Below are 16039 nucleotides of genomic sequence, written 5' to 3'. Positions count from 1 at the left end.
GATGAGCCAGTCGTCCAAGTACGGGAACACTTCCAAGGACTGCTTCCTCAGAAAAGCAGCGACTGGTGCCAGCATCTTCGTGAAAATGCGGGGTGCCGACCGAAGGCCAAACGGGAGCACCTTGAACTGGAAATGGCTCTTGCCTACTGTGAAGCGTAGATATTGCCTGTGAGCTGGGTGGATCGGAACATGAAAGTAAGCATCCTCTAAATCCAGGGATGCCAAAAAATCTCCCGGATTGAGTAGTCGTAGAATATCCTGGAGAGTGACCATCCTGAAAGAGAGCTTGATGAGATAGGTGTTGAGCTCCCCGAGGTCTAGTATAGGACGCCATGTATCCTCCGTCTTCCGAACCAGGAAGAACCTGGAATAAAACCCTTTGCCCCTTTGTGAGAGCGGCACGGGCTCTATCGCCCCCTTGATGAAAAGCTGGTGGGCTTCGAGATTTAATAGTCGGAGATGTTTCGCTGCACGGGCGTCTGGAGCTCTTGTTGGAGGAAGATCTTGGAACTACAACGTATGGCCACTCTGAACTATATTCAAGACCCACCGGTCTGATGTTAAACGCACCCAGCTGTCCAGACAAAAAGATATCCTGCCCCCGACCGGTGCTTGTGGTAGGGGAGAACAGTAGCCAGAGCCAGGAGGCCGCTATTGCCTCTTGGCGTTGTCTCGTCCCTGACGATTCTGACGTCCTCTCTGGGACTGCCGAGAGAAAGACGCCGACTGTCCTTGGCGCTGGCTGGAATATTGACCTTTATAGGACTGTCCTGATTGCGTGGAATATTGTCATTGGTTTCCTCTGTAGTTAGAAAACCCCCGACCACGTGCCCCTCTGAATGGCACTTTGCGATAGTTCAAAGATCCTAAGGACTTAGCTGTGTCGGTGTCCTTTTTAATGCTTTGGAGGGCGTCGTCCACATGCTTACCAAAAAGCATCTCTCCGTCAAAGGGGAGGTCCAAGATCTTATTCTGGACCTCCTGGCGAAACCAGGTCGCTTTCAACCAGCCTTGACGGCGCAAGACGGCTGACCCTGCCAAAGCCCTGAAAGCAGTTGAAGCAATGTCCATCGCACAGTCGATGACTTCCGAAGAGCATCTTTCTCCCTCCATCAGCACCTGTCTGGCTTCCTCTTGACTAGAGTCTGGTAGCTGGTCCAGGAATGGCTCCATATCACACCACATCTGGCGGTCGTATCTACCCAGAATAGCCAGAGAATTAGCCGCACGCACCAACAAGCTGGCCATGGTGGAGAATCTTTTACCCACATTGTCCAGTCTTCTGCCTTCTTTATCTGGAGGCGTGGTTAATGGAGTGGACGGATTTTTTGACTTACTTTGTGCGGCTTGTGAAATAACGGAATCCGGCTTCGGTTGACCTAGAAGACACGCAGGACTGTCCCTCGTCGTCTTCGTCCGTATCTGCATCTTGTGCGTCTCCATCAGCAGGTTCCGTACCTGAAGGTGGGGGAACCACTAAGGGCACCACCGGTGAAATGGCACGAGGTATCTCTCTTGGTAGAGGTGGCAAGTCCATTGGCATGTCACGTGACACTACCAATGTAGAAGGACGCACTGGAGTGCGATCCGGCAACGTCGGAAAACGAGATTTATAGTCTTGCAGCATCTGTTGCAAATCCGACACTAAAGCCACTGGCAAAGCAATCAAGTCCTGCCTCAGAGAGCGGGGGTGTAATCCCTGTGTCAAGCTTTGGTGCCCCTCCTGCACCTCTGGACCATAAAACTCCTCCGTATCTGTGTCCTGCTGTTTGACATTCAGGTCTGAAGGGCTGTATGCGTCCCCAAACTGCCCATCCTCCTCATCCTCCTTCGAGTCCTCGAGAAGCATGGATGGTGGCAAAGGCGTGACCCGCCTAGGGGAAGTCATGTCCGGTTTAATCAATCTTTGGGTGGCAAATTCCGAATTTTGTCGTCGTCGGCGGTCCCGTCGACGGAGTCGATGGCAAAGGGATTATCAACGTCGACGAACTCGACGACGACATCGTCGACTGAAGGACAACTGTCGTCGACGGAGCTGAAATCATCGTCGACGATGAGGCCGTCGACAGTCCTGTAATCGTCGTCGACGGAGCAGTCGTCGACGGAGCAGTCGTCGACGGAGCAGTAGTCGCCGGAGCAGTCGTCGACGGAGCTTTCTTCTTCGTCGACGGAGTATGTTTCATCGTCGGCGGAGCACCCGTCGACGGTCTCGTCGACGAACTTGTAGTCATCAACATGGACGAACTCGTCGTCGTCGTGGTCTTAGTCGTCGACACCGCTGCCGAAGACGACGAAGTAGATATCGTCGACGGTCTCGTCGACGACCCCATGGAAACAGACTTAACTGAGGAGATCGTCGTCGACGTACCTGCTTTCGCCTGCGTCGACGGACGCGGTTTCTTTCCTGGAACTGACTGAGGAGTTTCTGTAGCACGTTTTTTTACAGGTTTCTCCTTCTGGGACGGAGGGGATGATGTTAGAAACCTCCTTCTTGTCCTTAGGGGCTATGTCCACAGTAGCCCGTCCCTGCCTCTCCTTTACACTGTCGTGAGGAGATTTTTTGGGACCAGCCTCCTCAGACCTGTCAGAGATCCCGTGAGGGGCTTTGAGAGGGACCTTGAGAGGGGGTTCCACAGAAGTGGAGGGAGATGACCTACCCCTCTTCTTCGATCTCCTGGAGGAGGTGCCAGAGATTGATTCCTCCTCATCCGAAGAGAGGACCTCCGTCCTGGTCTTTAGCTTCTGCAGCCACGTCAGCAAGCGCCCCTCTCTGTCTCTCAAGGTCTTGGTCGAGAAGGTCCGACAAATTTTACAGTCTGTGACCTTGTGTTCCGGGTACAGGCAGTAAATGCAGTTTTCATGTTTGTCTTCCACAAACAATCTCTTCTTCCCACAAGAGGCACAAGCTCTAAATAAAGCTTTCTTCTCCTTTTCTGACATTGTCACAAAAGATGGCAATAAAGATATCCAAAAGTTGAATTCTGAGAAAAACTGAGCAGAGCTCAGTGGAGACTCCCTAGCACAACGTGCGGTAGAAAAATCTGAGGCTCTGAGCTCTCTCAGGAAGGTTCCAGAGGGTGAGGCTGTGCTGATTGGTCCTGGCAAAAGTTTGGGCTCTTTTACACAAAGAGGGTGATATACTACAAAATGAGATGAGGCCTAGGCCTATTTTTCTCTTTTGTTTCTATGGTGATACATATGTATATATATATATATTTTTGTTACCGAGGCTCCCATTCCGACGACGGGGAATGATACAAAGCATGAGAATCTATGAAAGTTCCAATACTGGGGTAAGTTTGATATCAAACTTGTCATTCTTCAGTGTAGCCATTATGGTGCTGTGGAGTTCGTAATGACAACCTCCCAGAACCATATACTCTTAATGGCATCACTGCACTTACAGTGCCCAGGAAGGGCCCTGGGTACTGTAGGGGCACAGGGCTCATGCACCTGTGCCCATACCACTGGCATATGGCACCCAGCTAGAGGGGTGGCTGATGTATGCCAGGGCAGTGGGTTTGTGGGCATGTCACACAGGGATGTGTGCCATGTCGACTCTTTGTTTAGTTCTGCACCAGGACACTCAGCCTGCAAAGGCAGTGTGTGTGTGTCAGGGTACAGGGACCCTAAGGGTGGCACAATAAGTCACAATGTCCTGGGTACCTACGGTACCCTTTACCAGGGGCTGACTTGTGGCCAGAGATGCCAATTGGGTTTAGGCTTTAGTAAAGTTTTTAGGGCAGGAACACAGGCCCTGGGTACCTGATTGGCAGGGACCCAGGGCACACCAAGGAAAAGTGCATCAGGTATCAGGCACAAAGTGGGGGGGTTACTGCAACAGAAACCCACTTCCTTACACTTACCCAATAAACATCTGCTCTTGGCATGTACATCTGTAGATTCACATGCTTTCCATACTCCTGCCATCTAGTGTTGGGTCCGGATGTTTGCAAGTTGTTTTTCTTCGAGGACAGCTTTCCAGTCACAAGGTAAGGTGACTCCTTCATTCGGCGATAGTGCGCATGGGCATCAACTGCATTGTTAGATTGTTTTCCCACAAGAGAGTGAGAATGGAGTAAGTGAGTGTAGTAATAGTTGTCAATGTGTATATAATGCAAATAAAGAGAACTGCACAACTACAGGTGCCCGAGGACGTGGGTGGGCGCAAGTTAATTTACAGTTCTATATGCCAAGAACAGATGCTTACTTGATAAGTAACAATCCATTCGATGGGCATGGGTGCTGCAGACACACATGCTTTGCTTAGACTATATAGCAGCATTCTCCCAAAGCGGTGGCTAACCAGTAGAGGTTACAGTTGTCTGGAAAGTAAAATGGTATTTACCACAGTAAGAATCTGTTCTTGGCATATAGAGCTGTAGATTCATATGCTTTAGCATAGATCACCATCTGGTGTTGGGTCCAGATAATTGCACGTTATTTTTCTTCTAAAAAGTCTTTCCAGTCACGGGGTAGGTGACTCCTCCTTTTGGTGATAGTGCGCAGGGCACCGTCTCCGTTCCCAGAATTTTTCCCAAAAGGGTGATGAGGGAGTTAGTAAGAGTAGTAAAGAGATGTGTGAGAAAGTGCCATCTTTCTTGCATGGTATGCCCTCACTTTTATCTGAATTGCAGATGCACTTTGACTGAGTGTGCCCTGGGCTCCTGCCAATCAGGTACCCAGGGCCTATTTTCCGTCCCTAAACTTGTGTTGAAACCTAAACCCAATTGGCATCTCTGGCCACATGTCAGCCCCTGGTAAATGGTACACTAAGTACCCAGGGCCTTGTGACCAGAGAAGGCCCCTAAGGACTGCAGCACTTCTTGTGCCACCCTTAGAGGCCCTGTACCCTGACACACACACACTGCCCTTGCAGGCTGAGTGTCTGGGTGCAGAACAAAACAGAGAGTCGACATGGCACACATCCCTGTGTGCCATGCCCACAACACACACTGCCCTGGCATACATCAGCCACCCCCCTAGCTGGGTGCCCTATGCCAGAGGTGTGGGTACAGGTGCCCGAGCCCTGTGCCCCTACAGTACCCAGGTCCATTCCTGGGCACTAAGTGTAGTGAAGCCATTTAGAGTATATGGTGCTGGGAGGTCGTCAACACGAACTCCACAGCACCATGATGGCAACACTGAAGACTGAGAAGTTTGGTATCAAACTTCTCAGCACATTATACCCGCACTGATGCCTACCGGCCTATCAACGCTCGAGCCTGCTCCTGCTAAATCCCGGCATCTCCCGTGGCCAGCAACCTCACAAACCCCAGAGGACCTGGCTACCTAAGCATCTGGGACTCCCACGAGCAGTGGTACTGCTCAAAGCAAGTAACTGATTCCTGGCATCAGCCAGGAACCGCGAACACTGCGCACGCCAAGCCTGGCCAGCGCTGGAGTGGACAAAGACCACGAGGACGTCCCCTCGGCAATTGTGACCCCGAATCCAGCACCAAAAGACCCATTGACGCTCCTTACGATGCCTGCAGCCTCAGAACCAGGGACCCCCCCCCAACCGCGATCAACAGAGGGTAAGAATTCCCGACACCAAAAGGCACCCCTGCACCCGGTGCCCTGCGGCCCCCTGTGCCCAACTCCTGGGTACCTACCTATCCTCCAACTACCCAACTTACCTCTCGAAGTGGTGGTTGCACCTGAAGAATCTTCGTCCCCGAGCTTGCAGCCTTTGTGCGTTCTTGAGCTTCTCCATTGCAATCCATTGAGCGCCCGACGGCTCAAAAGCACCCTGCAACCAGCCACCCGAGTGGCCCTGGCAGCGCAACTTCTACTCTTATCTACTTCCCCATTTGCCCTGAGCAAGTGCCCAGGTGCCCAGCTCCCACAGCCACGTGGCCTCCTAGCCAGCAGCCACCAACCAAGGGCCCCTGCCTTCCATAGGATAACATTGGGCCTACCTCACTCTGCACCCGGCTGCCCCTGTGACGCTGAGGGTGTAACAACTGTACTTATCTGACCCTGGGATACCCCCGAGTCTATGCCCACAACCTTAACTCTGCCAGTCGAGTACTTACCCAAAAGCCGATAACTCACTTTTCTTCCATAGGGTAACATAGAAGAATTTCTAAAGGAAACCAGTCAAAGTGTGGAGTTTCTAAACTTTAAAACATTCACCAAAAATCAATCGAGTAACGAAATCGAAAATACTCACCTGCTATTAGGAGAGATCCCAGTGCTGGATCTTGGTGCCCAGCACTGACCCTGAAAAGTAATTACAACCATACCTACCGCTAACTCAATTTTCTTCCATAGGAAACCATTGACTGTTTTTCTGCGAAATTTCTTCTAAGTATCAATTTTTGCAAACTACAAACATTCTTTAAAAATCGTACCAACTGTGAAAACGTAATTACTTGCCAGTTTTAGATAGATGTCCCAGTACTGAGCCTAGGAGCCCAGCACTTGATTACAAAAGTAACGAGAACATACTTTACCTGCAACTTGAATTTCCTTCAATAGGATAACATTGCCGGGTTTTTGCTGAAAAAGATTCTAAGAGTCGATTTTGCAAACTTACAAATATTCGTTAAAAATCGCATGTATAACCAACACTGAGCTAGAAAAAGTAACAATAGCCCCACTTACGGGCTTGTTACAAATGTAAACCTTATACAAATGTCTTCAGTCAAGTAATACTCCATTTCTTGAGGAGGTGGAATATATAAGGATGGCACTCCAGTACTAAGGACACACGTCAAAGGCTGTATTGCAAGGGCCATCAGAGCCTGCTAGTGCAGATTCAAGGAAAAGAAGTTGGCTTAACCATGTGACAAAGCTTAATCAAAGAGGTACTACTAAGCTTTGAGGGGAGAATTCCTAGTTGCATAAGCAGATTATAGTCAACTCAGACAAGCTGGAAGGGCAGATGTAGACATGTCTAAATTATTTCACATGGGTGGGGTATTTGATCGGTTGGGCAAACCACAGTTCATGCAAAGCAGCAGAGAAGAAAATATGTAACCATGGGCGTAGCACAGTGCAAAACTGCGTAGCGGGCATGTTTTGCTTGCTCGCGGTCCTCAACGTCAAGTTAGTGACCGCAAGCGAGCAAAATGACATCCCAGGAGACTTTTTCCTCGTTCGCAATCAGTAACATCAAGTTGCCGATCGCGAGCGTGGAAAATAAACCTACCAGCGAGATTCTCAAAGCAGGGAGGTCAGGTTTCTCATTGCGAGTGGTTGCGTATCCTCGCGATGAGAAACTACCAGTCCGCGTTGAAAAAACTGCCGCTCGAGTACAAATCTACTCGAGCGGCAGAAACGACCGCTTGCACTGCGCAAGATGCCGTTTGCAATGATTGCACTGTGCGGACAAGCATCTGGCACTGTGCAATCAGTGCGAACAGTTTTCCCTACCGCAATACGCAGCTCGCGTAGTGCGAAGTGCACTTCGCGTAGCATAGCACTACTATGCAAACTACGCACAGGGTTAAAAATATGTTGTCATTGGAAAAGTGTACTTAAGACTAATATTTCCCAAAATATAAATGGAGGGATAGCAGAAAGTAAGATTATATATCCGGTTTTCATGCAAAACCAAGGCAGTAGAATTTTTACACTGTGGATGATCGATTAGACCATGCTAACACTGGGTGAAAGGTTAATGTTAAATGTTAGAAATTCCAATGGTGTTCAATAAATAGCAGTTGAATTGACCTGGCAGGGGACGTGCAGTACCCTTATTTAATATTGTTGCAGTAGGTGTTATGAATCCGTGGACAATATAAATTTTTTTTAGGGTAATCAAATAATCATGTTAGATCCCTGTGTAGGTGTGGTGCTCAATGCATGCTTTCATCTTCCAAAGGTATACTGTACCCCGCAGTAAACTACCTGTTCTTTGATACAGTACTCCACTACGCAACAAGAACTGCACAACCAGGAAGGAGAAGGAGAAGCAGCACATGGGAGGAAGGCATACATATAAGTCAGTGTTATCAGCATAGTAGTGTATGTGAGCCATAAACTGAAGAGGACTGCTTGTGTGATCAGAGATCGGAATGCTTGAAACTGGAACAAAACCAATGTACTGTTGATCTACAAACTATTGAGGTGATCTGCTGTGGAGGTAGAGTGTGTAGTGCAATGATGAGTGGCTGGTTAGTCTTGGAAGGAGATGGATAATGATGCAGCCCCCAGCCCACTGGAAGCAGAATAAAGCAAAGCTTGCTCAATTATCTCCAGACAACAGTTTAGGTTTACTGGCCTATAATTAACTGATCAAGGTTCCCATTCCGACAATGGGTAAGGATTAAAACAATCAACGGAGTTCTGAAACTAAATTGAAACCACACACCAATTAAGTCTGAAGGGAAGGACCACAGAACCCATCTGCATTCATTTGTTGCAGTGTAGAGATTAAGCACAGCTTAAAAGGCAGACCAGTTCAGTATTGATAACATACCTTCGATGTGGATCTCTTTCTGGCTCAACTAGCTTATAGAAATCATCCAGCAAAGATAGTTCCTCTTCGCTCAAAACAGGAACTCCACTTAATCCTTGCTTCAATTCTGTACGTACTTCATCATCCCCCAACTTATCCAAAATGAACTGCAGTTCCAGTACAGTTTTTAAGCGCTTTTGTTCCAGTTCTTCCCTCATAAGCTGATCTCTGCGTGCTGCTTTCTTGATAGATTTCTGTATCTGTTGCGATGGAAAAGAGCAAAAGAAAGTGGTCATTAACTTGCCTGCAACGAAGAACAGTGAAGTGTGCTATACATAACTAAGAAACTGAAATTAAAGTTTCAGCAAATGCTGCAACACATTTTATTGTTCTGTGGTACACTTTTGAGGACTACAAGTCTACGTATATATGCCATGCAAAGAAACCAAGGATCTAAATTCTCCATTACACTCGACAATGTATTATGTGTTTTAATTTCTTTCCACCACTTCTGTAATAACTACAATGAGTTTCGGCATAATAGAAAGAATAGAAGAGAACACAGTCAGAACTTGTAAGAAGCTGGTTTTCTGTTGCACTCTATTGATGCACTTTGACTTGATGTTCCCTGGGTCCATGCCAATCAAGTTCCCAGGACCTGTGTTCTCTCTCAAAACTGTACCTTGCAACCCCAATTGGCACATCTCTGGCCACATGTAAAAAGGTATCAAGGGCACTGTAGCCAGGGAAGAACTAGGCCTCAAAGGGCTGCATGATTGATCGTGCCACCCTTAGAGGAGAGATATAGATATATATGGAAAATGCTACTTACCAGTATGCATCTGTTCTTGGCATGTAGAGCTGCAGAATTATATACTTGTGCATAGATCGCCATCTGGTGTTGGGCTCGGATGTTTGCACTCCGTCTTTGTATTGGAAGAAGTTCTTTGTAGTCAAGAGATAGGGGACTCCTCCCTAGGACGATAGTGCGCATGGGCATCGACTCAATCTAGAGATTGTTTTTCGCTATGAAGGGTGATCGTGGAGTTTGTGAGAAACAGAAAAATGCCCATGTGTGCTGTATCTAAAAAAGTTAGCACAGCAACAGATAAAGGTACCCGGGGAGGCGGGTGGGTGTATAGAAGGAACGCGTTACTTACCTGTAACTGCGGTTATCCAGTATTGGTATCTTTCATAGATTCACATGCCTGAATCATTCCCCGTCGTCGGGAATGGGAGTCGCCGGTAAATAACAAAGTAATGTCCAGAAGACATAAGACAGCCATAGGCCTCAGAGGCCTTAGCTTAGTAAGCTATCCACGTCCTTATGTAAAAAGGACCAAATTTTGGCCAGAGCCAATCAGCTAACACCACCCTCTAGAACCTTCCTGGTAGGAGCTCTAGTCCCTCAGATTTTCGTGAGCACAGTGCTAAGCAGCTGTATACTGAGAGATCCGAGAGAGCCCTTCCAGGGGAGGCGGGTGGGTTGCATGTGAATCTATGAAAGATACCAATACTGGATAACCGCAGTTACAGGTAAGTAACGCGTTCCTTATCCAGTATTAGGGTATCTTTCATAGATTCACATGCCTGAATCAGAGTAGCAAGCAGTGAAAAAAGCACATTTCGAAAGATATGGATAACATACAGGTATTAGATAACCACATCTATCTGAGATAAATAACAGTACTACTGTAAAGCAATGAATAAGTAATGCATACATTATAGTGCGAAATGTGCATAAACTCAGGATGGTGGGATGAAAGAAAGGGCTCACCTCTATTTAAAAAGATGACGTAGTACCGCTTGGCCCACTGACGCATCCTTCATGATCTCCGCATCCAGGCAGTAATGCTTGGTGAAGGTATGCGGCGTCTTCCATGTGGCCGCTCTACAAATATCCACAATGGGCACCCCAGCAAAAAGAGCCATGGAAGTAGACATGGCCCTTGTGGAGTGGGCACGGACCGTTGTTCTCAACGGACGTCCTGCCTGTTGGTGACAGAAAGAAATGGCCGAAGAAATCCAGCGGGAAATGCTCTGTTTTGTGAGCGGAAGCCCTCTTCGAGGTCTGCTGTAGGCTATGAATAGCTGATTTGATTTACGAAAAGATTTCGTTCTCTCAATGTAAAATTTCAAGCAACGCTGAATGTCTAGTGAATGTAGAGTTCGTTCCGCCACGGTTTGTGGATTTGGGAAGAATGATTGTAAAACAATAGGTTCGTTGAGGTGGAAGTGAGATGGAACCTTGGGAATGAAAGCTGGATTTGTGCGGAGAAGGACTCTATCCTTTTTGAATTGCAGGAATGGGTCCTGGATAGAGAATGCTTGGAGCTCTCCCACTCGCCTTGCCGAGGTGAGAGCTAGTAGAAGTGCCACCTTCCAGGAAACAAATTTAAGGTCAGCTCTGTGGATGGGCTCAAACGGGTGCTTCATTAATTGAGCTAGAACTATGTTAAGGTGCCAGGCCGGTGGAACAGGCTTTACTGGAGGGAATGTGCGAAACAGTCCTTTCATGAATTGCTTTATGAGTCTATGAGACCATAAAGAGGGGCCGGAAGAAGATCTTCTGAAACGTGAGATTGCAGCTAGGTGAACTTTAATGGAGGCATGAGCAAGACCAGATTCTGCCAGATGTAAAAGGTAGGGTAAGACTTGTTCTGGGGTGGAAGAGAAAGGATGCAACTTATTCGTCTTACACCAGATACAGAATCTTTTCCACTTGAGTGAGTAGGTCTTGTTGGTACTATCTGCTCGAGCCCGAGCTAGAATTCGTCTGCAGTCTGGAGGAATGTCTAGGCCCCGAAACTCTCTGAACTCAGGAGCCAAGCTGATAACCTGAGAGAGGCTAGATCCGGATGTTGAATCTGCTGATCGCTGAGCGTCAGAAGAGATGGAAACGTTTTCAGCCTGATCGGAGGTTCCTGGGAGAGGAGGTGAAGTTCCGAGAACCAGTGTTGGCGTGGCCAAGCTGGGGCTATCAATATCAAAGTGCAAGGTTCCGCCTTCATCTTCCGTAATACCCTGGGGATCAGGGGAAATGGCGGAAAGGCGTATGCGAAGACGTTGCACCATGCTATCGAAAAGGCATTCCCCAGGGATCCTGGTTGGGGATGCCAGCTTGCAAAGTATTGGCATTTGGCGTTGCGTTGGGTGGCGAATAGGTCCAGCTGAGGTGTGCCCCATTGGGCGAAGATATTGTTGAGGACCTGCTGATCCAGCTCCCACTCGTGGCACGCTGCCTGTCTCCTGCTTAGATAATCTGCCAACACATTGTGGGTGCCTGGAACATAATCTGCTCGGAGAGAGATGTTGTGGCGGAGCAGCCAGTTCCAGATTTTCTGCGATTCGCGCGAAAGTGTCAGTGAACGAGTCCCTCCCTGCTTGTTCAGGTAGTGCATTGTCGTGGTGTTGTCTGTCCGGACAAGCACTACTGAGTTCTTTATCCTCGGGAGGAAAGCCACTAGAGCTAGGTAGACTGCTCGGAGCTCTAAAAGGTTGATATGAAGCATTTTCTCCGAAAGGGACCACTTTCCGCTTATCTGTAGCTCCTGAAGGAAAGCTCCCCAGCCTTCCAAGGAGGCGTCCGTGGTGATTATATGAGGAGTAGCAGGAAGCAAGAAAGGCAAGCCTTGCGAAAGGTTCTTGGGGCGAACCCACCATTGCAGAGCCTGTTTGATCGCCGGGGTTACTTGGATGACGTCGTCGAAAGACCCTGTACACTGGATCCACTGGTTCGACAGAGCCTCTTGTAGGGGTCGCATCCGTAAGCGGCAATGTGGGATTAATAGAATGCAGGAGGACATCATCCCGAGGAGGGATTTGAAGAGGCGCACCGAGAGTGTCTTTCTTGTCATTACCTGGAGTGCCAGAGATTGAAGTTTGTCCTGGCGTTCCTGTGACGGGAATGCTTTCCTGTGGATGGTGTCTAGTGTGGCTCCCAAAAATTGCATGCATTGGGATGGTTGCAGGACAGATTTGTCGTGGTTGAGAGTGAGCCCCAGTGACTCGAAGAGTGTCAGACAAGCGTTGGAAGATCTTATCACGCCTTCTTGTGATGGGGACTTGATAAGCCAGTCGTCTAAATACGGGAAGACTTGGTGGTGGGAACGGCGTAGGTACGCCGCCACTGGTGCTAGGCATTTGGTGAAAATGCGTGGCGCCGATTTGAGCCCAAAAGGCAGAACCCGAAACTGGTAATGCCTGCCCGCCACCATGAAACGCAGGAACTTCTTGTGGTTGCGGTGTATTGGGACATGAAAATAGGCGTCCTGAAGGTCCACCGACACCATGTAGTCGTTTGCGTTGAGTAAATGCAAAACCTCCTGTATGGTAATCATTCGAAACGACTGTTTTTTCAGAAATTTGTTGAGATTTCTGAGGTCCAATATGGGTCTCCATTTTTTCTCTTTCTTTCGGATGAGAAAGAAATGGGAGTAGAACCCTCTCCCTCGTTGGCTTAGGGGAACTTTCTCTATAGCTCCCTTTAGAAGCATAATCTTTATTTCTTGGAGTAATGGGCGCAGGTTTTTGTGAGCCCTTTGGCGGGGAGGAGTTTGAGGAGGAATTTGTATGAATTCCAGGGAATGGCCGAATTGTATTAATTGGAGGACCCATCGGTCCGTAGTTATCGTTTGCCAATTTTTGAGAAAATGGGAGATTTTTCCGCCAATCTTGTAGGATGGAGACAAGTTTGTGACCGGCTGCATCTGGAAGTCATTGCCGCCGCGCGGCACCCTTTTGTCTTCCTCCTCTGTTACGAAAGGAAGTTTTGTGGTAAGACGACTGTTGTCGCTGCTGAGATTGTGGACGGTACTGCTGGGAAGAGGAGAAAGAGGAACGCTGTTGAAAGTCTCCTCTGGAGGAAGTCTGACCTCTTCCTCTGGACCCACGAAAGGAAGGGTTCCGAGATTGCAGAGACCCCAGGGCTCTGGCAGTATCTGTATCTTTTTTGATACCTTGCAATGCCTCGTCAATAAGAGGACCGAATAGAAGCTGGCCATCATAAGGCATGTCCAGGACTTTTGTCTGGACCTCCGGCCTGAAAGAAGTTGCCTTGAGCCAACCCTGGCGCCGGAGAACAGCCGCACCAGCCAGCTGTCTAAAACCTGTGGAAGCAATATCCATTGCACAGTCTATCAGTTCCGTGGCAGATCGTTCACCCTCCAACAGAATCTTCCTTGCCTCTTCTTTTAAGTCAGAAGGCAAATCCGCTAGATATGGGGCAATGTCCGCCCACATTTGTCGGTTGTACCGTCCCAATAGTGCAGTAGCGTTGGAGGCACGCACTGTCAAGGCTGACATAGAGGAGAAACGTTTCCCTATGTTATCCATACGTCGCCCTTCTTTATCCGGCGGAGCTGTCAACAGCGCAGCTGGGTTGTTTGCCCTCCTCTGCGCAGCCTGAGTGATAACCGAGTCCGGCTTTGGATGGCCTGTAAGACAAACCGGAGCCGTGTCCGGAGCTTTATATTTCTTGTCCAGGCGTGGTAGAACCGGTGGCACTGATGAAGGGTTCTGCATTATCTTTATGCCCTGGTCCCAAATATAATCAATTATCGGAATTGCTCGGACGGACTTCTTGAAGGGTTCCTTAAAGTCATATAAGAAACAGTCTTGTTGATGCGAAGGCATCGGGATCTGGAAGCGCTGGGCCGCTCTTTCAATGATGTTGTGGAAACCGCCGATGTCGTCGGGCGGTGAGTCGGCTGTGGTAGGGACAGGCGAAACAGGAGCCGGAAGGATGTAATCGTCCCATTCATCTTGTTGGGATTGGACGTCCTGGAGTTCTCCTTCCTCAGGTTCCTCCTCCTCCTCCTCCTCCTCCTCGTCCGTGGTGGGCCGAGGCGGAGGTGCCGTCTTCTCCAAAAGCAGTGGAGGCGGTCGTGGCCGTGGAGTGGAAGGCCCCGCAGGCATCGGTGGAGGTGCCGGAGTCGGAAAACGCTGCTTATAGTCCGTTATTAAGAGCTGAAGGTCTGTGACCAAGGCTGCCGGTAGACACACCATGGAAGGTGGAGGCGGCATGTATTCTTGATGAGGAACCTCCTCATAGTCCTGGGGATTGTCTTCGAAATCCGAGACATCCTGGTACTTTACATGAAGCTGTGATGGACTAGTCGCCGCAGGAAAGAGACTAGCGTCATCCGAATCCTCCTCTTCAAAGAGGCGAGTGGGAGGCAAGGTTGAGACCTTACTGGGCGAAGTGAGGGCCGGAGTTAATGCCCGCTTGGTTATTTGTACATGCACAAATGTACCTTGGTCGTCCGTGTCCATACCCCTCAAGGGGCTTGATGGTATAGCTGTAACCGACGTTACAGGTATCAATGCAGTCGACGAGATCGTCGTCGGGGTCGTCGTCAACGACGAGGATGATGAAGACGGTCTCCTCGTCGACGATGACGTCGACGATGACGGCGTCGACGGTGATATTCTCGTCGACGGTGTCCTCGTCGACGGTGTCCTCGTCGTCGGTGTCCTCGTCGTCGGTGTCCTCGTCGTCGGTGTCCTCGTCGACGATGTTGTCGTCGACGACGATGATGTTGATGAAGCTCTCGTTGACGGTGTCGTCGTCGACCCTTCCGTCGGCAGCTTACTCGACGACGACTTTTTTATGGCTAACGTCGACGGAATTGTCTTGCCTGCCGTCGACGATGGAGTTGTCGTCGTCGAGGACATGGAATGGGATGTCATCGTCGATAGAGTCGTCGTCGACGATGTAACTGAAATCGCTGTTGAAGGAGACTTTCTCGTCGACGCTACTGTCGACATTGTCGTCGACGAGGTGGCAATAGGCTTTTTGAAGGTGTGGGGCATCACCTTAGGAGACAAGCTCCCTGGAACAGGCGAATCCTGGACCTCTGAAGACTTTTTCTGCGTCTTCTTTTGAGGTGGCTGCGACGAAGGGCCCGGCGATGCCACCCTTGGTCTTTTAGATGAGGAGTGAGACGCAACTGAGGAACTCTCACTCTCCTCAGAGGACACCACATCCTTGTCCTTTAGCCTTTGCAGCCAGATTAAAAGGCGCCCCTCTCGGTCTTTCAAGGTCTTAGAAGAGAAAGTCCGACATACCTTGCAGTCCTTAGAACTATGACTGGGATAGAGGCAATACAAGCAGTCCTTGTGTTGGTCGTCGATATGTAGCCTCTTCTTTCCGCAAGAGGCGCAGGGCCTGAATAAACCCTTCTTAGGTGTATCAGCCATGCTGAAAATCCAGAAAGTTGTGAAGAAATACTGTCAAATCCAAAGAAATGAGCAGAGCTCAGTGGAGACTCCCTTAGCACGACGTGCGGTAGAAAATCTGAGGGACTAGAGCTCCTACCAGGAAGGTTCTAGAGGGTGGTGTTAGCTGATTGGCTCTGGCCAAAATTTGGTCCTTTTTACATAAGGACGTGGATAGCTTACTAAGCTAAGGCCTCTGAGGCCTATGGCTGTCTTATGTCTTCTGGACATTACTTTGTTATTTACCGGCGACTCCCATTCCCGACGACGGGGAATGATTCAGGCATGTGAATCTATGAAAGATACCCTAATACTGGATAATTCTGCAGCTCTACATGCTAAAAACAGATGCCTACTGGTAAGTAGCATTTTCCGTTCAAGGCTTATGCGCTGCAAAATATATACTTGTGCATA

At 48.9% G+C, this 16039-nt stretch overlaps 1 protein-coding gene across 9 annotated transcripts in view; it reads right to left on the bottom strand.

The window, feature by feature from the left end:
• CAPRIN1 (cell cycle associated protein 1) overlaps window positions 1–16039 on the bottom strand; it is a 545714-nt gene that overhangs the window by 333739 nt on the left and 195936 nt on the right. For all 9 annotated transcript variants that reach the window (XM_085643526.1, XM_085643522.1, XM_085643525.1 and 6 more), the window contains exon 5: window positions 8429–8667. In XM_085643526.1, coding sequence (XP_085499652.1) covers window positions 8429–8667 — 239 coding nt within the window. The remainder of the gene's footprint in view (window positions 1–8428; window positions 8668–16039) is intronic.

The sequence above is a fragment of the Triturus cristatus genome, chromosome 3_1 (assembly GCF_964204655.1).
Source record: "Triturus cristatus chromosome 3_1, aTriCri1.1, whole genome shotgun sequence".
Lineage (NCBI taxonomy): Eukaryota > Metazoa > Chordata > Amphibia > Caudata > Salamandridae > Triturus > Triturus cristatus.
The sequence above is the reverse complement of the archived record's forward strand: the minus strand, read 5'-3'. Positions and strand labels throughout refer to the sequence as shown.